The 22803-nt window shown below is 34.9% G+C and overlaps 1 protein-coding gene across 2 annotated transcripts in view; it reads right to left on the bottom strand.

Moving 5' to 3' along the window:
- Window positions 1-22803, bottom strand: part of C16H18orf25 (chromosome 16 C18orf25 homolog) — a 64224-nt gene that overhangs the window by 20679 nt on the left and 20742 nt on the right. Inside the window, exon 3 of one of the 2 annotated variants that reach the window (XM_045527479.1) lies at window positions 3293-3475. The exons of the other annotated variant lie outside the window; for it this stretch is intronic. Within the exon in view, the coding sequence (XP_045383435.1) occupies window positions 3293-3475 (183 nt within the window). The remainder of the gene's footprint in view (window positions 1-3292; window positions 3476-22803) is intronic. 2 annotated transcript variants of the gene reach the window in all.

Below are 22803 nucleotides of genomic sequence, written 5' to 3'. Positions count from 1 at the left end.
CTATTGATAGAATCTTCACGGAGAAACCTAGGAGTACGAACTTTTACAAGTACCCTGAGTAGTTTCCACGCTCAGGCAAAGTTTAACAAATACTGTAGCAAGAGCAACTCACTCCAGTCCAAGAGAGTAAATTAGAAATCCACTAATTGATCCATTAATCACTTCCTTACTCAGTATACTTCAGCATAATAATATTAACATAATGCTAGTTAGCATTCCTGAAGGCCTACTGTGTGCTGTAACCCTGTACTAAACACACTGTATATGTTATTTCACTTAATGGTAACAATAACCTTTTAGAGTAGGTACTAGTTCCATCCCACTTTTGTAGATTGGGAGAACTAAGGCTTTACATAGTTTACCTGGAGGTCACAGGTTGCAAGTGGTTGCTAGTTCGAAATCACCCACTACACTAGCATCAAATAAGAAAATGTAAACACGTGGCAAAAGTTGAAATGGATAATTTAGGTCTTTTGTTGATTAGTGGCTTCCCTGACTGCAACTAAGTTTTTAAATCTGCTGTGATTCAATTCTTTTGCCTAGGTTAAAACTAAAACTAAATATAATAACTATTTTGGATACAAGAATATCATCCAATTGCTTGGGGAAAGGGAAGCTACTCCATTTCTAGTGATTACTTACATGAACCTAAATGGAGTGAGGCTGTAGATTTGGGCTGAGATGCTGCTATTGTTTGAAGTGAACCCCTGAATAGTCTGTTCAGTGACTAGGCTTTTATTTTGTTGTGATGGGGAAAGGGACAATCCAGATTAACCATTGAAACATTTAACTGACACTCAAACTGTAAGAATAAACCATCTGACTGATACTAGTAGTCCACGTCTCAAAATATAAACTGGCAATCAAGCATGAATTCTATTAACATTTTATTGTGACACTGTAAGCTTATTCAGATTCACAAGATGGGTTCCCACTATAATTACATCAAGACTACAATACAGTATTATTTTTTTAATACAGTATTATTTATTATTTGCACACCTATATTGTCAGATTTGAAGAAAAAATTACTTTGAAAGAGCCAATAAATGGCTTCATAAAAAATGTCATGGGGTTCTGTTGAACAATGGTTAACTGTATCTTATGATATACAAAAATCTACACAGAATTTATGGCCCAATACATACAAGTGCTACCTCTCTATATGTTAATTATATCCCATAGAAATTATCACACACATATACAAAGAGTCACATACAAGTAATGTTAATAGCATCATTTAAAATAGCACCCTAAATGTCTACCAAGAGAATAGGTAAATATTCATATATTGGAATACTAAACAGCAGCAGAAAACAGGCGAACTAGAGTTACACATAAGAATAAAGCTCATAAAATGCTGAACTAAGAAAGCAAGTTGCAAATGATTACCTTCCATATGATACAAATTAGTTTTAAAACATGCTTATTTACAGCTACATAATAACAAATGCAGTAAAAATACATAAAAAAGTAAGAATACCAAACTGTAAAAATCAAATTTAGGATACCTGTAGGGGGGAAGGGGAAAACGAAGAGGAACAGAGAGGAAGCCACAGTTGTTTCCCTCCTGGCATACTTTTGTCATTTTTTATTTCTTAAAAAGAATGGTGATAGGGACCTGAGTGATTTTTAAATAATCAAGCTAACAATTACTTGAATTTAAAAATGTGACCAGTAGGTTGAATCATACAAAATTGCTGGGTTTGTTGTAAGTCAAAAGGTCAAATATTAACAACTCCACATGGCTCAACCTAATATTAAGAATTCTTTATGTGAAGAACATAATGTTGGTAATCATTTTTCCCCCCAAGAATTCACTATAAAGTGGTCTATATTTAATGGCAAGACTAAAGAGACAGGGAAATAAAACTGAAGTGGAATCAATCACTTAATCATCAAAGGATGAAAAACAAAGATAAACCATGTAGTGTACAAAACAAATTACATAACTTAGAAACACACTGCACAAAATATGGTCAAACTACTCTGCTTTGATATTAAGTATTACTTCTTTTCAAAGTACTTATTCATATTAACAAATCCTTAAAAGATCCTTATTGGCAAAACAAATATTTGTACATATAAAAACACAAGTCCATCCCACATAGTCTAGTGGTTACGGAAAGAAGAAAATGAAGAAGAAAAAAAACCAAAAACTCAAGTCCAGAGGAGAAACGACTAGACTGGTCCAAGGTCAGACAGACAGCAGTCAAAGTCAAAACTAAATCTAGGCCCTGTTCCAAAATTCAACACAATAAATTAATCAGAAGGTCAACAAATAAGTGGTTTTTCTTTAGCTCCAATCAAAGGTTACAAAAGAAAAGAATTCAGGACAACAATCAGTGGAGTTCTGTCTCAATAGAAAAAGCTCTAACCATAATTCTTTTTTCTGGTAATATAAAACTCATTTCTCGTAAAAATAATATTTTAGGTAGTGATTAAACTACTAGATTAGCTCCTAAAACCAATGCATTTATAAACTAGAAAACTATAATCCTTCAATAATGCTAAAGTAAGAAATTATACACTACTAAACAGTCTGTCTCTCAATCCCCTACCCCTCTTCTCTTAAACATAAGTACTAGTGCTTTTTCTTTTCTCTAAGGTTTACATTATAAAGAATGTTGAAAGATTTTTGAGGAAAATATTGAAGGAGACTTGGAAGCACTGTGAAAGGTTTTGCAGTGGATTTCTTAGTGAATATATATCACTCAAGAATAACCACAGAACTGAGATAAATAATACAAGACAGGCAGAGATTTTTTTCCCCGAGCTATCAGAGGCAGAAACTGAAAGCAAAGGGTTAGAAAGGACAAATGAGAACTTACTGAACAGGAATTAACAGGGATACTCCACAGCAAGAGGCACAAGAAACAGTGGCAGCGCTGTGTATGAACGGCCCCACAGGGAGAGATTCAACAGATCCCTGTCTAAGCAGCTAGGTCGCCATGCAGAGTTACGTGAGGGAAAGAACTGGTCAAAGGATACGAGGGTGTCTGGCTTGTTTTTGCATATGCTGGGCCTTTTTAACCCAAGAAATATGCCTACTGAAATCTACCGATGCCTACAATTAATGTCTTATAACTCTTATTTTTGCTTCCTTCTGAAAGAGGAATGACAAACTAACCAAATCTTTCAGTTACACACGGCAGCCTGGATAGTCACAATCATTCCATACCAGATGTCTCTGGTACGGCCTGTTCTCCTCAGCAGGGCCCACTACAAGGAAAACAGCTGCCAGGACACATGCACATTACACCATTAGAGAAGGGGGGGAGGGGAGACCAACCTGCCTCCGCATCCAGCTCCTCTAGAAGCCCGCTGGTCCTCCAGGCAGCTCCTGTGTCCTGGCCGCCTACAGAATTACTGTGCTCTTGAACTACTGCAGCCGCCAATAAATTGTCCACATTTACCACTTCTGGGTCAGAGCTGGTGTCAGACATATCATAATAAGCTACAACTGGAGGTCCATCTAGGGAGGAAAGAAAATGTATACTTGTATCTAACTTGTGGGGTGAAAAATACTTCTGAAACTAAGAGCCCTCTAAATGCCAGTTGCCTTTACCTTATTATTCTATCTGATCAGAAAAGCTGTACTTTATACATCTAATATTTTTACATGTTGTGAAAGTGGAAAAGATAACCCAAGCTTACAAAGATGATGGACACATTTTGGAAGGAGGAAAGGGAGTGTTATTATGAAGAACAGAAGACAAGACTATATTGAACAATGTTACAATGAATTTCTGTGATATTCCTAAAGAACAACAGATTAAGAAAAAAACGATGACCCCACAGAGAAAGTGAAACTGCTTTCTTAAAGAAAAAACTGATGCAAACTATTAAAACCCAATTTATATGTTTTAAGAGAATGAATCTAGTTCTTTCTCTTAGTAGCTAATACTCAAAGTCCCTAGCAGATTCAGAGAAGAAAATCAAATATATTTTCATACTTCCTAAAGAAATAAGGTTAACACTAGAGCTCTACTTGACTAACATCTATTTCCAGTGAAGTTTTTTATAGTAATAGGGATGTTTATACAATTTACGACATTCTACAAAAAGACAAGACTCACAAAATCCCTTTTCAGGATTTTGCTTCGGATGTTTTAGGAGGGAAATTTATATTGTCATTTCCAAATGGAAAAAACCAGCTCACATTCCAAATAAACAATATGCAATCTTACAGGTGATTTTACAAGAAGATATTAAAATTCTTACTGGAAAAATAGGAGCTCCCTTCTACCCCTCAATCACCCTAACTAGCTGAAAAAGGCAACTGAGTTTCAAAGTAATTACACTGCAGTTCATGCTAAAATAACTCAATATGCATGTCATGCTCATAGAATAGATACATGCTTTAAAATGCTAATGCTGCCTTTTTAATAGCAAAAATAAAGTTTCATTCAAGTAAGAAAATACCTCTACTACCTCCATTTTAAGATGAAGCAGAAATAAACGAATGCTGTTTCTCTATAGCTACTTATGAAGTACAAGCAAACCATTTATTTCCTTATAGATTTTTAAATATCATCCAACAAATGAATATTAAACACACCTATTTTATGAAACTCTTGACTATGAAGGAATACATACACCAATGAATCATAAAAATATAACACAATGAAGGATTACTGTTTTAATACAAACATCCATTGTGTAAATTGTCACTGAACAAAAACACACTTACTTGGGGTATTGATGCCTTAAAACTAAACTCCCAAACCATAGGTTTATGTAGCAACATTTTTAAAATAAAAAATGACCAAACATACAAGCAAATGAGTTGTTAGGTGCCACTGTATAAAGAACAGACATGTCACAATATGAAATTCTGACGATCATGACAATTTTACTTGACTACTTAAAAATAATTTCCAGCTCCCCTAAAAGGGTAAATCAAGTTCATCAATGACCATAAAATTCAACAGTGTGGCCCTTCGTATCAGTTGGTAATAAATTTTAGTTCAAAGCCAAAAAAATGATTCATGTTTGAGGTTTGAGGTTTTTCTTTTTTCTTTTCTTTTTAAGAAAAGAAAGCTGCATCATTCTATGGAGTTCTCGTCAGAGTTCAAAATGATTACTATGGAATCAAGATACTGTGTGATGCCCAAATACTCAGGTGCAGAAGGTATGAGGGCCGAGTACAATATTGACTATTTGACCATGCTTTAATTTTTAAAGGGCTGTTTTTAAAGGTGTTTGCAATAAATTATTTTAGTGATTTATCTTAAAATTTATATGACCAGTACCATTCAGAGCCTCTAGCCCTCACATTCCCCACCATTACCCCCAAATTGAGGCAACAGGTCAACAGTCAAGTCAAAATTGTACCACTCCTACATGTATAATCATGCAGAAAGTATAAGTGTATATATACATGCAGAGTGACATCACCTACCCATGGAAATAACTTGTCTGAAAGTCTTCATCAGTAGGAAATACAAGCATAAACTTGTTATCTGGCTTCATTCTTGTATCTTCCATATTTCCAAACAGCATACCTTATAACTTAGCTTAAATTTAGTATTCATCATAAACAAAGACAGCAATATTTTCATATTTTAATTATACTTAACAGTTAAATTATGGCCACTGTCATTTTCCTTTTCCGATATATTTGAACAATGACAAGTCAATACTATACAAACTTCAATTAAATAATGGAATGGTTGCCTTTCCAACTTTGTCTTCCAATAAGAAACCACAATTAAGGATCTTGTGTTCTAAGGTCATCTTATACCTATCATTAGCAAACCAAGATTAAATATGATATGTTTAAAGCAGTTGGTATCAGGACTTGTACTCTGAAATACTACATGAATATTAGCTAACTGATGGTGACAATTTGTGGTATTCTTTTAAAATGTGATTCTCCCTATGCAGAAGTATGTAACAGGCAAGATTCTGTAGTTATTTTATCTGCTTTCCAAAAGAAGTATCTCTTGAAGAAAAAAAAAAATCAGATCACTGAAGAGCTAGGAAAACTCAGCACATTAATAACAGGAGCAGCTATCTATTTACTGCCAATTCATTATAGGACAGAATAAACATGAGAATCTGTCCTTGCACTCACTTGATTGTCCCTCTAAGCTGTTAAAACAATTGCATTGTTACTAAGATGTTATTGTGACTTTCAAGAACATCAAAATAGTCACTTCAACTAAAGCTATACATGGAAACATTTCCAATTTGATTTAGTCATTAACATAAGCACATTCCATGCTTACGACATATAAGGCTATACAAACTGCACATTCTCCCATCTGCCAACTTTGATGTCTGTCACAATCTTAAAACATAAATTTTTAATAATGAACTTATTAGTTTTCCTACAATCATTAAAACCACCTCTCTATAAAGGTAAATAGTTATCAACTATTTGTGGTTAATTCAGGTGCTATTTCTCCTTCTGACTGAAATCTTTCAAACTGGTTGCAGTTTATTACAAGAAAAATTAAAAGTCAAGCAATCCACCAATTACTTTTTATTTAAAAATATCAATTTACCCTAGGCTGGTCCAATGGTAGTGGGTTATCAGAGCTTATTAACATTAGTGTCACTAAAGTTGGTATACAACACCCCACTGCTAAATTTGGCTAAATAAATAAATATATCAATTTATTCTAGAAATAGGTTTGTACCTTCTCACTAATCTCCTAGCCTATAATAAATAGGTTCTAACTTTTCAAACACCAAAATATACATGTACCTGTGTTGTCAACATTAGTGATACAGTGAGTTTTGCCCTTTTATGGTCTTAAATCTTCTGCATTATTGCTATCAAATGTTTACTTTTATGAATTAGTTTTCCTTTTCAAATATGTTCTAAAATCTCAAGGAAAAAAATCTGAATCGCAAAACAAAACTTAACTTTTCCTTTTCTATGTTTAATCATGACGAATTCCTCTTTTCAAATTTGACAAACAGAAGCACAAAACTATACAAGGTAATTACATAATTCACTACTCTCATTTTACAGATGAGAAATTTGAGTCCTAATTAGGTAAAACCAGAACAGACGACAGTTGTTCTCATTGTTGAAGGGAAAAGGAAAATACAAGATGAGATTGGGAGCAGCATAGTAAGTACCAATATTTGGCAGCAGACACACAGGTTAAAGCCCTGCCTGCTATCTCTTAGCTGTATGACTCTGGTAAATTATTTTACCCCTCAGTTTCTTCACAGGGTTATAGTGAGGGTTAAAGAAGACACAGCACAGAACACAACAGGAATTCATATACTGGTCCACTGTGCTACTTTCCCATTATAATTAGCACCTGCCCCACTTCATTATTTGTTTGCTTACCTTTGCATATATACTCTTCTGTACACAGCCTGCATGCAAGAAACTTTGAGGAAACATCACTGCCTGGGTTGGTGCTTTACGTTGGTCATAGATGAACCCAACTTGTTAAGTAAATACTTTGCTAGGATTAATAGTTAAATGAGGTCATCACAAATGTGGCTTTTGCATTTTTGTTTGGAGTAAAATGTCAGCTTGCATGTATGCATATAAAGTGTTTCAGCTGGGTGCAGTGGGTCACATCTGTAATCCCAGCTACTCAAGAGGCTGAGGCAGGAGAACTGTTTGAGCCCAGGAGTTTAAGGCTGCAGTGAGCTATGATTGCACCACTGTACTCCAGCCTGGGTAACAGAGCAAGACCTTGTCTCTAAAAAAAATAATAATTAATAAATAAGTCTTTCAAAGCCAAATAGAAATCATGTTGGATTAATCCATATTTAGCATCATCCCGGACTACAGAGCACCTCCACTAACACAAGTGTTGTCAGTCTCTCATTATGAAGTCTAATTAAATCTAGAAAAAAGGAATTCCTCTTGTATCCCAGAGACACCTAGAAATATCACTCCTTTCCTCTCTACTGCTGAGTCTCAGGCCCAAGGAAAGGTGGGGCAATGGACCAATACCTGGTTTGCCCCTTTGACCCCCATTTTTATGGCTAGAGTAATACAGCCATAGTAATATAAAATAAAGCCTATAAAAAAATTTCTTCTTTCCTCCCTGCCATGCCAATCTCTCTAATCCCCTTACTAGGAGAAGAAAAAATCCACCTTGTTGCTGTCAAAGGACCCTATTCAGGCTCCTTCTGCCCAGTCATGAAAGGGCCTAGACCCAGTGCCATTATCTATACAACATCAAGGAGAGGAGGATGGGGGCGGGGAGAGATAGACATCACACTCAGCCTCAATCCAGATAGTGAGACTCAAAAAATGTTACACCTAAAAGAAGCCTTCTTAGAAATTATCTAGCTAAAAAATGTAAAAAGGGGGAATGGGGTGTGGGCGTCAGAGAATGAGGGGAAGAGGCAAACTGCAAGAGGTGCAGAACGAATTTGCATTTTAGCAGAACCTACTTAAGAAAAAAAGAGCAGTTTCATTACACAGGAGAATATTTACCAAGATGAAAATATATATTCACAAATGAGAAAAAATACTTAAAAGAATATTTATGCTGTATTTTATTACTATCAAAAAACAAAATATACACAGAACAATTTGAATAGAAAGCACTCATTTTCAAAATATCTTAGAAAATAATTATATCAACAGAAGACAAAAATCTATATTGAAAAGTGCCATCTCCAGAAAAACAGCCTTAAATGCCAAAAACTGCATGTGCATATTTTCTACAGAATAACATCACAAAACTAGTTTAGCAAAAAGAAAAATGTCTAAGAAGATAGGACTAAATGAAAATGAAATGCATTAATATGCACTGAAACTTTGTTTAGTAGTTATAATTTTTAAAATAAAATGGAATCAATGTCTACTTTATACCTTTTCCATTAGACTTATCTCAATTATTTAAAAATTGAAACTTTATAAAGTTTCTAACATAGAAATAAAGTTTTAAGGATTACATTTGTCCTTATACTGGTAAATGTCAGGTAATTTTGTCCACCCAGAAAAGTTATTTGTGATATTGATGAAGAGTTCATTTATCATTTTGAACGGATCAAAGGAGAGGTAAAAACAAAAATTCAAGTGGTGGCTCAGGCCTGTAATCCCAGCACTCTAGGAGGCCGAGGTGGGAGGATCACTTGAAGTCAGGAGTTCAAGACCAGTCTGAACAAGAGCGAAACCCGTCTCTACTAAAAATAGAAAAATTAGCTGGGCATCGTTGTGTGGGCCTGTCTGTAGTCCCAGCTTCTCAGGAAGCTGAGGCAGGAGGATCACTTGAGCCCAGAACTTTGGGGTTGCTGTGAGCTAGGCTGACGCCATGGCACTCTACTCAGGGCAACAGAGTGAGACTCTGTTTCAAAAAAAAAATAAATTCAAGATTATCAGAGTAATTGAAAAGTTCCCCCGTAAGGAGCTGAGATAAAAAAAAAAAAAAGAAAAGTTGATGAAAAGAAAAAAACAATCTAATGCTTCACCACTAACTACAAAGTCGAAAAAGCTCTGAATAAAGTGAGGTTATTCAAAAGACAGCTCAGGTAATTTATCTGGGTATTTAAGGGAACCTATAAATACAGAATAAATACAGAAACAGGGTGCCTGAAGAGGTCACCATCTTTCAATTTATCTTTCTATTTCAGGGACAAATCCTTGACCTACTGCTTTGAGGATCCAGATCTATAGAGAACAAAACTAAAATATCTGTACTACATATATCAAGGAAGAGCACAAAATTTAGATATATTAATCACATCCCCATGTCTATGTACCTTGCTGAAGATTCATCCATTCCAGCCTTTTGATTCCTCCTTGAAGTAGTCTAAATTTTGCTATTTTCCAAATATTCCTCAATTTTTAACAGGACAGCTTAGTAGGACATATAGTTTAAAGAAAAAGAATTGACCTGTTATGTTCACAGTGGTATTTTATCTCCTTTTTCAATATATCCATTACAAAAAAAGTGAAAATTATCCCAAAAATATCATGTAAAATCTATTATTTAATTATACTAACTACAAACTAATACCATTTATTTCATTACAGAAAAGCAAGTTTCTTGATTCAGGAACACCTAATGTGAATTAACTGGTAGGGAATCACTAACATAACACCATCCTCAAGAGAGTAACAAGAAACATTTCTTTTCAAAATTTTTATTTATCTAGGTTAGTTACACTTCAAATGCACCGTGAGGTAAAGAAAATGCAATAAAGTAAAAACAGTAATTTGATAACATTTTTCCCAAATCTGAAAGTTATAATATGAATAAGACCTCATCACCAAAGAACACATTTCTTTGCAGATTATTCCTTCATTTTTTATGATGTTCTCTATTTTACACTGTGGTCATTTAATACAGTACGAAATTATCTAATCAATGCTAGTAAACTACCGGTTTCATTCCAACTCTTACTAACTTTCCTAAACTTCAGAAGAAATAAAAACAAGAATCAAGAAAAAAATAGAAAATACTGAAACTCACAAGTTATTCAAGTTATTTATAATTCATAAACTCATAACCTCTAGACAAATTAAAATAAATTTCTTATCTGTACTATGATTGAGGGTATATACGCCATTTTTGAAGAGGATTTTGAGAAAAAATTTTGCTTGAATTGTTTTGATGCTATATTTTGTGACAATTGGCATTACATAAAATCTTTTTATTGTACCCTCATTGTACTATTTAAATAAAAAAATGGAGAGAGGGAACTCAATATAAGCTAAAAAAAAAAAAAAAAAAAAAAAGATACAATTTCTGTAAAGGGTCACCTTTTGTAAGATAACTTGCCCATAAATCTGCTATTCTAAACAAATGATAACACAAAGCCTGTTTGCCATCTTTCCTAAAACTCTCATCTAATTGTACCTTTAGGCAAAGTCCGCTGTATATTAAAACTAAAAATGATCAGTAATAGCAATTTAGGGTGCTGTGTTCAACAAAAGAATAGACCGTTATCATTTCTTTCATTAACAAGCAGACTTAACACACTTCAAATAATTTTGCCTACAACTTTTAAGTAATAAATCTTATGTAAATTGATATACCTCTACGCAGAGACCCTTGCTGTTAAATCTACATAACAGTAGGGAATGACAAAAGCAATAAGCAAAATAAATTAGTTCCTGTATATTCTTTTTTTCTGCTAGTGAGTTTTTAAAAAATTCAAAACCTTTAGCTAAGTATTTAAAAAGCCGTTTTCTCCAGTTTAATTACCATTACTAGGTTTATCTGTGGGCAACTTTTTTATTCTTATGTACCTTTAGGAAGCAATAAATGGATATTATATTAATGATCTGAATCCATTAGAATCACTGTATACTACTGCACAGCTATCTGCCTCCAGCCATTTGTCAAATATAATATTAATGAAATTCAGGATTATTTCAGCATTCTGAAGATGGGTATGCACATGCACACACATACACATATATACATATCCCTGAGACTAGCCTCATTTCTCTGATTTAGTAATTAAAAAAAAGATAGGCTTTTCTCTTGAAGCCCCAAAATAATGGAATCCTTTATGCTACTTCTAATTAAGTAAAGAAAAAAACGTCATGCAAAATATTACATCTTAAGATTTTAATTTTACCTTGTGCTCTAAATTAAAATTAGGCTTTTATAAGTTACACTCAATTTTAATTATGCATGAAAAGTATGCATCAATATGATTAAGAGAGTTATTATTATCTAATAAGTAGCTCAAATAACTAGATCATTCTAATCTGCTGGTTAAACTCACTTAAGGTGATTAGGTTATCTAATGTCCTAGGACAATGAACTAGTACAAACTAGGCAGAAAGCAGGCTGTAGATAGATTAACAGAAAACACAGTTATCTTTAGTGAGCGGATAATGCCCTCTGAAATACCACCAACTAAAGAGAAATACTACAAGGAAATATCAACAACCAGTAACAGAGTTATGACTATAGTTATGACTATAATTTGTTACCTAACATTTCCAAAGTTTTCTTTCTACAATGCTCAGAATTTTTAAATGGAATAACTTTTTTTAAAGTCTGCAGCTTAATCCTTTTCTCTATCCCATGAAAACAAGCTGCAAGTGAAAAATGTCATCTAACAGATTAGACAAAGTTAAATTTCATATCCACTTATTAGAGAGATGAAATAGTCGAGATATGGGATCTTATTCTTAAATAAAAAACACTTCATCCACATCTGGATTAGTGTTACAGGTTCAAAGACATTTCTTGCCAGCATCACCCATTCATTGATTATAAATAAATCCAAATAGGATATGGTCCTTAACCTTCTTAAAATTCTAGGAAAACTAAGGTATTCTAGCCTTCCTTCTCTTTCCACACCTTTATCCAAACCTTTCCACACCTTTATCCAAAATTTTGTAGAAAAGCTTCTCAAAATTATTAGTTTTCAGCATCTTTTCAAATATTCAAAATGTTATTCTTACCTTGAGTAGCAATTATTAAAACTTGTGTTTGATAAATCCATTCCCCTGAAACTTTCAATTTTTTTCTTAAAGGCAAAATAATCTACAGAGCTCTTACCCAATTATCCAGTAACAAAAATTAGAATATATACAGGCAGTACAATATTAGCAATAACCTGTCTGTATGTTATTCTTAAAAGATTTTTTCTATTTTAAAAATAAGAAGCACTTCAGCACTTCAAGATATGCTTAACATATAGATTTTATATCATAAAACAAAAAAAAGCCTGTTAAGTGCTTAAACCAGTTTACACATGCACAGAAAAGTAGCCACTAACATGCTGAAACTAAATTAATATTTTCTTATGTCTAAAATACCATGCCTAGTAAAGTCTGTGATTCTAGGAAGAAGGTGAAGACAGAATAAACTTTCCTGAAAACATCAACTTCAAATGAAGATTGTAGATTACTTAAAATTCAGTCACCCAAAACTAGTATGCTCTTCCTGTTGATGTAAAGCTTGATTTAAAAAAAAAAAAAAAAACCTGCTGAAGTTTACAAGTATTGCACTATCACTTCAGAGAAAAATCCATCAGTTACAATAAATTCCAAGCACCAAGGTGCTTGGTGTTCAAACCTTACCACTATTGGTCAAATACTAAGTTCAGGAAATCTGACAATCATTATACAATTAAAGAAGAGACCACTAGTCTTTGTCATCAATTTATATTTTTATATATATTCTTAAACAAAAACTGAGCACATAGGGCCGGGCGCGGTGGCTCACGCCTGTAATTCTAGCCCTCAGGGAGGCTGAGGCGGGTGGATCGCTCAAGGTCAGGAATTCGAGACCAGCCTGAGCGAGACCCCGTCTCTACTAAAAATAGAAATAAATTATCTGGACAACTAAAAATATATATTGAAAAAATTAGCCGGGCATGGTGGTGCATGCCTGTAGTCCCAGCTACTCGGGAGGCTGAGGCAGGAGGATCGCTTAAGCCCAGCAGTTTGAGGTTGCTGTGAGCTAGGCTGATGCCATGGCACTCACTCTAGCCCAGGCAACAAAGTGAGACTCCGTCTCAAAAAAAAAAAAAAAAAAAAAAAAACTGAACATATAAACAAGCCTTTTCCAAAATCAACTACCAATTCTCAGACATGAAGTTCTAAAAAGAGGACGGGGGGGGGCGGGGGGGGGGGGAATCAAATCACAAGGCTAATTTTCAATTCAAAACCAAAAAAGGAAAATAACTTGACTCAATATTACTGATAACTTAGAAGTTGCAAATATCTGGATACAGAAAGATTTTTTTAAAAAGCAGTGATGGTTTTTCTGAATAGAGTTACTGACAAACATTAAGATAAATTAATGTTTATATATGAAATTCCAAATATACCATGTCTATCCTTCCTCTTATAAAACACAGAATTAGACTTTTTCAAAAGTTGCAACTTGATTAAATAAAATTAACCTTTTCATATTGATAAATTATAAATGTCAAGAGAAAAACTAAATTTCTCTTAAAAGTAAATCCAGTAGAAAACAATTTTATAAAACCACCTAGTGTTGGCAAAGTTACATATTCCTGTTGAAGATTTTCATCCTAATTTAACTGTTCCTCACAATATTCCTATAAACCCTGAAAAAATAAAATACCAGTATTTCCCAATCCCAGGCTACACATAAAAACATCTATCATGTTGCAAGACTTTCAATCCTGTGATATTTTCTTCCCTTTGACACACTCCCTGTGCCTTTTAACATAACTAAGGGCCATTTATTTTCAGTTCAGGCACTGAAAACAAAATTAACACATTGCCACACTAGAAAAAAAAAATTTCCCTAGGGCCACGGTGTTTTATTAAAAAACAAAATGATCTTTTCTAACTTGTTATTGTTTTCTGTACATGAGTTATATGCAACACAATCCACATTTTTAGAATTAAATGGTCAATATTAATTGTAACAATAGGAACATCAAGTAAGATTTTCATGAACCAACTGCAAGGTTTTCCTTCACGTGGCCCTGGGCTCAAAACTAGCCTGCGTTAAATACAACTCACATGGCAGTCAATGTGTTAAACTGGTAGTACCTTAGCTAATAAGCTCAGTCACTAGCAATTTAAAATCCCATTCAATACCTTGACAGAGTGACCATTTTACTTTTATCCTCTACAGCTAAGGTTCTCAACCCCAGACCAAGGACTGGTACCAGTCTGTAGCCTGTTAGGAACTGGGCTGTACAGCAAGAGGTGAGCAGAAGCCAGCCAGCCTCATCTGTATTTACAATCGCTCCCCAGCTCCCCATCACTCACATCAATGCATAAGCATAGGCTCTGCCTCCTGTCATGTCAGCAGCAGCAGATTCTCAAACTGTGCATTCTAGGGATCTAGGATGCTCCTCATGAGAATCTAATGCTTGATGATCTCAGGTGGAGCTGAGGCGTTGATGCTAGTGCTGGGGAGTAGCTGCAAATACAGATTATCATTAGCAGAGAGGTTTGACTGCACAATAAATGCAATGGGCTTGAATCGTGCTAAAACCATCCCCTCCTTCCCCCACCATGAAAAAAACTATCTTCCATGAAACTGGTCCCTGGCGCCAAAAAGATTGGGGGACCACTGCTCTAGACTACCCTTTACATCAGGTTACCAGAAATTCCACTGGATGATGCCTATCAGGTTATTGCCTCAGGTCCTGAGCTTTAAATTAAAGCTCAAGATAAAAATCCATCTATGTATCAGTGAAAAACACTATTTTTGTCATGCATGAAGTCAAACTGCAGTCTAATCTGCTTTTCCTACAGTATCTTGCATAGTAGGTACAGAGCAAATATTTGCTCAGAAAAAGTAATGCATTCTTCCTGCATACAAATGATATTTAATATTATAATTCATGAAAGACTAGCAACAAATTAGTTCATTAAATGACACGGAATAATGATATAAAAATGTTCATGCAGTACATTCATTCATGATCTTCACAGTGGGATTAATTACGTGATTCCCCAATTAGAATCAGAAGGGAGTCAACAGTGTCTGTAGAGAATAAATGCTAAGAGATTCTCAAGAAATTAACTATTTAACTATTTGAGTTCACTAAAATTCCCAATTTTTAATTGTATTTCTATTTTTTATAAAAAAACCACAAAGAGGATCACTCCTATTATTGTATAAATATGTTTCTATGTTCCAACCATACATAACAAAACTCAAGCTAAATTTATCAAATTCTGCAGCTTTCTGTTTTGAATACCTAATTTTAAAAAAAGAAATGGTTTACTACCATAGTTTTTAAAACATCATTGAAAAAACTTACAATGGACAAAAGCATATTTCTTACATAATCCAAAATTCAGATAGTTAACATAATTTTGTGATAGATTTAAAGGTTGTTCTATAAATATTCCTATTTTCAGCAACATTAATCGGAAAACTGATATTATACGTCTTTGGGAATTTTAACGTACTTTTAACATTTGGACAAGTCACATAAGAACCAAAGGACTGCTGTGGCATTACTCGGGAATCAGGCATCTGCATTTAAGCACCTGACTGGGTGATAGGGGAAATTCTTTGGCCAACTAGTTGCATTTTAGGTCCCCTAGGTTCCAGCAGCTGCTGTTCTCTTCGCCTGTGTCAAGGTGAGTTAGCGTTTCCAACCACATGTGTAACTTCTGTTTGCCTCTCCATCTTGGAAAGACAGCTCATGGCCTCCTCTAGGACAGTGTCCTATCACACACAGCACCCCTGTCAAGTAATCCTGGAATTTCCCTGGGCGCTCCTTCAGATCCCCCAATATGACTGAAGTCAGCTTTCAAGACATTGAGGCCATTTGATAAAACATTATTAATTCAGAAAATTGTTTTTATTACGACATGCTTACTCAGGAAAATGACATAAACATTGCTAAAAACAGCCTGATAAATACAGCATTCAAAAGCCACGTTTAAATTCATTAACCAGAGCCACTAATTCCAAGAAAAATAATAAAATGACCAACATCACCATTTTTCATAGCTTCAATGTATCTGCCTGAAAGCATGTATTCTGTTACTATACAACTGACTTAATCTGTAACAATGGTTGCCAACCTTTGCTGAACATAAGAACCTGAAATGGTTTAAGAAATACCAAAACCTAGGGTGCCTCCAAGGCATCTGAGGTTTGTTTTAATCTCCCCAGGTGATTTTAAAGCACAGCCTGGGTTCAGAACCACTGTATCTTTGACGGTTTTTTCTGTTTTTTCTTTTTGTTTTTTTGGTGAGACAGGGTCTCACTCTGTCACCCGGGCTAGAGTGCAGTGGCATCATCATAGCTCACTGTAACCTCAACCTCCTGGGCTCAAGCAATCCTCCTGCTCCAGCCTCTCGAGTAGCTGGGACTACAAGTGCACACCACCACACTCAGCTAATTTTTCTATTTTTTTGTAGAGATGGGGTCTCACTGTTGCTCAGGCTAGTTTTGAACTCCTGGCCTCAAGCAATCCTCCAGCCTCGGCCTCCTAAAGTGCCACAATTACAGGAGTGAGCCACCACACCCAGCCTCTTTGAGTAACTACTCTGGCTTTCACATTCTAAAAAGTTATTTGGCAGCTGGCCCACAGTAAATCATTATACAATAATTTTCAGCTGATTGACTCTTATCATAAGCTCTGTTTTAAGTTTAAAGAAATTCCTATGGAAAACCACATAAAGGATTTACAGAATCCATGCATACACCTGGGTCAGCTTTTTACAAACCCTTATCTATGCAAGGTGTTACGATGTTTGCTATCAAAACAAAAAAGTTTAGTGGTTAAGTCTGGGATATGCAACAAATCTTATCCTTCCTCTCTGGAGAGCACATCAATGGCTGGATTGTCCTGCTGTAAAAACAAACCAAAAAACCCAACAACAAAAAAACCTGGTAACACATAATCCAGCACTTTTCAAATATATGAACATGTGTACAGCTATTAATATCCAGTAGAATAGTAGTTTCATAGGATTCCAGCTTAGGATATGGTCCTATACATATATTGTTTTATCCTTGAATGAGGCTAGATCATCTCTGGTTGGATCCCCTATACTTTTTGTCTCTAATAAAACCAATTATGTTGAACTCTTCATTTTAAGGGACCTATTAAAAATGTTACCTCTTCAGACCATTCTTGACTACACCATCTAAAATAGCTTTTCTATCCCATTCCTTGTCAATCTTTATCTCTTATATTCTGTTTTATTATTATTCACAGCATATATCCCTACCTGGTAGCATATGATGGAATTCACTTATTAACTGTCTCCTCAAGGAACATTAAGTTCCATGAGGGCAGAGACTTCAATCACTGTTATGTTCCCAATGGTGCATACTAGGTGCTCAAATACTTGCTGAATAAGTGAATGACTGATGGAATCAATCCATCTTGGCCTTATAAATCTACTTACATCAAGAAGTCTTATAATGAACACTCCTATGAAATGCTCTATTGAATTTACCCCATGGTGTTTCTAAAAACATGGGTCACTTTATCACATAGCGGCTTTCTATAAAGATAACAAAGAAAAATTTCCCATTTCTCATTATCAAGAATAACTGTGTTTCTCCTAGACAAAAAGAACTTTTTATCAGTCATGCCATCTATTTTCAATGCCTAAAAGGCTGTGGGACAATTTTTTAGCCCAATTCAACCTAGCAAATAAAAATCTCATGAAGTCTGTTACCAACCTTCCCTCTGACACATTATTCATTTTTGCTCTGATTAAGCCATCTCCTGTGCTGTCTTCACTTTTTAAAAAAGTCTTGTTTATATATAAACCTCAAGAAGGACATACCCTTCCCCAATGTGTAGTATATTTAGCTTGGGGGGGAGGGAGACTAAATGGAATTTAAAGCATATCAAACTTCCTTTAAGCTCCCTTATAAGTGTTAGGTAAACTTAAATGGAGGACAGAAAATCAGATAGCTACTTTAGTCTGCTTTAGATTCTACCATTACTTATTTCTCAATGAATACTGAAAACAGGCATTTAAAAGCTAAACTCAGAAAATGGTGTGAGAACACTTTTATGCTGGGGGCAGTGAGATAAGTTGCAGCCTCCTAAAGATGATTACCAGCAATAAACACTGATAAGCAAGACATCCTGAAGCTTTAAAAACAGAGATCAATTACACATTTGTCAAAACCCAGAGAACTTACAACACCAAGAGTGAACCCTAAAAGTAAACTATGGACTTTGGGTGGTAATGATGTGTCAATGTAGGTTCATGGTTGGAACAAATGTCCACTCTAGAGCAGGATGTTGATAGTGAGGGAGGCTGTGGGTATGCAGGGCAAGGGGGTAGGTATATGGGAACTCTGCTGTACTTGCTGCTCAATTTTGCTATGAACCCAAAACTACTCTAAAAAATTTAAATCTATTTTAAAAAGACAAAAACCAGGGACATATTCTCACCTTAAACACACAAGTCCTTTTATTAGCACTAAGATATACCCTATTTTGAAAAAAAGACATATCAAAAGCAAAGGTATGCTTTTGCATATACAAAGTTAATATAGGCACTCATTTTATGAAATAAGTTAGGAAAAGTAGGCTGAAAATAATATCTGGTGCTTTAGCATGAGAGATTGCCAAAGGATACCCACCAGTTAAGACTTGAAAGCTTGTAAATTTAACTTAACATTATCCAGACATTGTAACATATAGAAAACCACATTTAACAATTCGTGCTTTTCAAATAATCATTTAAATGGAGTAAAACAAAAAGACGCTTAAGCTTGTTAATATAGCATTGTACGGTGGTCTATAACTAATATGATTTCAAAAAACTACAGACTCCACTATTTTAGAACTTGATACCCGTTAGCAGTTAAGAGAACTTAATTGAACCAGACTAGCAGTATCACAATGACTTTTAGCTATAGGAGACAACAAACCACTGCCTGGATGCACACTGTCTTCACCTTTTAAAGCTAATCACTTTACAATGTCATCACTTTTTAAGCTGATGCCAGGTGTCAGACCCCAAAGATTCTGATTTAATGGAGGTGAAGTGCTCAAATACTTGGCTCAATATTTACCTGCTTGATTTGCATTTACTAAGCTGAAAAGAGACAGTTACTACCTGACTCGTGGTGTTTTGTTATCAATGTATTAATATTTAGCAAGTCTCCTAAATAGCTACCAAAATGCAACCAGATTACAAAAGCTTAAAAGAGAGACATGGGGCTTTTAGCCACTAAATCACTTCATATTCAATCTAGGAAAAATGTCAATTACACTTCATGGGATTCCCCATGTGGGCTTGGGGTCTTCTACCATGAGCGCTCACTGCCTAAATTAATATTAAAATTTTCCTTTAGAAAACATCCAAACTGGGGAAAAACATTTTCTAAGCAATTAAATGCCCAGTAGGTTAAGAAGCCTCACAAATTAATACGGAAAAATACATGTCAGGAGGAAAATGTGCAAAGTACATGACTAGACTATTGCCGAAAGAATACAAATGGCGAAATATGATTTTAACTTCACTAGTGATCAAAGAAATGCAAATTAACACTGAGATACAATTCTTTCATCAAATCAGCAAGACTTTCAAAAATACTCAACAGCAAGAATATAATACATGAACACTCAAAAGTCCTGGATGGAATAAACTTATTTTCAAAAAATAATATGGTCATATGTAGTCAAGGGGCTTAAGTGCTCATATCCTTAACTCATAATAGCAAAAAATAAAAACTGCCCAAAGTACCAACATTAAAGAAGTTATTTTTATAATTAGCTAAATTATTCAAAAATCATAGATTCTGGAGAGAATAGTGTTTTGGTTAAATGCTTAAAATGCAAAGGTTAAAAGAGAAAGGAAGATAAGAGTAATACCTAGCATGAAAAATTTTGTTATATGTTATGGAAGGCAACATACTGAAATGTTAACAAAAGCAGAATTATGGGTGATTTTAATCTTCTACTTCACATTTACCACTTAAAAAAAATTTTTTTTTTTTAGTTTCCAAGCAAGAGTTAATTGATCAAGTATAATAATCTCTACCAAAGAAACGAACTGTGAGATAAGATGATAGCTTGTCATGATGCAGTTCAATGCATAAATATGTATGGTGAGTAATGGGTGCTGAGATCCTGGCTTGAAGTGGGGCTGAGCTGGTGGTCTGGCCTGGGCACATAGATTGAGAATTCAGGTGATCTTAGCCTCTCTGGCATTCTCCAAAAGAGACCAATTAAAAATTTTCTAAAGGCAAACCAGCCAAGACAATTGACTCTTACCTACCCTGATGGGTATTACTTTTGGAACCTCTGTCTGAATAGGTATTTACATGGTGGACTGTTAAATCACACAAAAGCAAGTAATTATACCAAAGACAATCTAAAGCAATGCTGTACAGAGGTTCATTCTATGCTAAATACTTATGAAAAATAATTTTTCCCCAGTACCCATGTACACTGATGCACACATGTTAGTTTAGAGAATTTCTTTAATTGAACCAAGTCTAATGTTCATTATTCATACTAACTCAAACCAAACCCCCCCCCCAACAGCACACTTTACAGAGCTAGTCTCAAAAGCGATTTTACAGAGAAACTGCTCCCCCAATAAAAAATAATGCTCTAATCATTAAACTGCAAAGAATGATCAAAGCACAAAAAGATAATTTATAAAGATAAATCAGACACTTGATAAAGCTTTGAATAGTCAAGATAACTACCACATAGTATTTTTACATTAATTCATTATGAAATACTACCAATTTACGATAAAATATTCTATCTTTACTCATCTCTATGTCCCCCAATGAAAGTACTGCCAGAATTATTTCGGTATAACTCCAAACAAATTCTTAAAAACATCAAAGTATTTCTAAAAACTTCAAGGAGAGAATGTTCTCATGCCAATACTAAGCTGCCTGTCGGTTAATGGCTAACTTAAAAAAACTTCATAAACATCTTGCCCAGATATCAAACTCAATTATTAAACATGATCATGAACCATACTAGACTGCATCATTATTTGCACTCTTTAACAAAAAATGTACTAACTGTTAAATTATGTGGCATAAGAAAACATTTGGGATCATTCCTTCAACTTTTAAGCTGCTACCAAACAAAAGCTTAAAAATAAAGCATCTTCTGAATTACTAAATGAGTCGTACCTCGATGAAAGAGTATAGCAATAATCTCAGTTTTTACTTTTCCACTTGGTTTCCATTCTGTGTAAAAAGCTGGATTCAAATTTCACCATCCAAGAGATTCTGTTAGGCCCATCCAACTTAAGTTCACCTGAATGTTCATGTCATTGCATTCATGTCAGTTCATAATTTATCCTACCTTTACAATTCATACAACTTTGCAACAACTGCTCTTGCTAAAAGATTGAATGTGCCTCCTCTCTTCCCCCAAAGTCATAACGTGACTCAGGAAACTGAAGGATACACAACTGTTACATTAAAAATATACAATGTCACAATTTTTCAGAGACAGTAATATGGACAGCTGAACTGAAATTCCTAATACCTGAACTCTAGGTTGTTCCATCTTTGCTGCTTTGCATAATTTCAGGAAAAACTATGCATACCTGCCTTAAGTGAATGGCACCTCCCCAAACTGTGCAGTACACAGCATAAGCAATCACATAGTGCCCCTGCATCTTAACCTACCATTTGATTCTCCAGGATTACCTTAGAAAATCCTGCATGTTTTCAAAAGCTACAAATTGATTAAATGGTGTGAACAATAGAAACTAAATTGTAAATTCAACTTACTTTGGTGTTTGGTTAGTATATAATTCAGAATAGACAAAAAAGAGACCACTAGTGTTTTAGTTCTAAACATTGGTCAAGATAGTCAACTAGCAAAGAGGTTAGGAAAATGTGAGCAAAGCACATCTAACCTACATAAGCCAAACAGGGAAAATGCCCATGAAGACATTTCTCATGCCATCTCTACAATGGAATTCTGTCTTCAAAGAGAATTTTGTTCACCTGCCTTCTCCCTTTCCATAAAAAGGCAAAGTATTAGGGTGGTTACATTAAAAAAAAAAAAAAGGCCGGGCACGATGGCTCACGCCTGTAAATCCTAGCACTCTGGAAGGCCGAGGCAGGTGGATCGGTCGAGATCAGGAGTTCGAGACCAGCCTGAGCAACAGCGAGACCTCATCTCTACTAAAAAATAGAAAGAGATGATCTGGCCAACTAAAATATATATAGAAAAAATTAGCCGGGCATGGTGGCACATGTAGTGGCAGCTGTAGTCCCAGCTACTTGGGAGGCTGAGGCAGTAGGATTGCTTAAGCCCAGGAGTTTGAGGTTGCTGTGAGCTAGGCTGACACCAGGGCACTCACTCCAACCTGGGCAACAGAGCGAGACTCCGTCTCAAAAAAAAAAAAAAAAAAAAAAATTGTAAGTGGAATTAAGTACTATGTCAAGAGATCCATCATGATCTTGATTAATAGAACAGGATATAAGAATGCAT

The sequence above is a fragment of the Lemur catta genome, chromosome 16, assembly GCF_020740605.2.
Source record: "Lemur catta isolate mLemCat1 chromosome 16, mLemCat1.pri, whole genome shotgun sequence".
Classification (NCBI taxonomy): Eukaryota; Metazoa; Chordata; class Mammalia; order Primates; family Lemuridae; genus Lemur; species Lemur catta.
The sequence above is the reverse complement of the archived record's forward strand: the minus strand, read 5'-3'. Positions and strand labels throughout refer to the sequence as shown.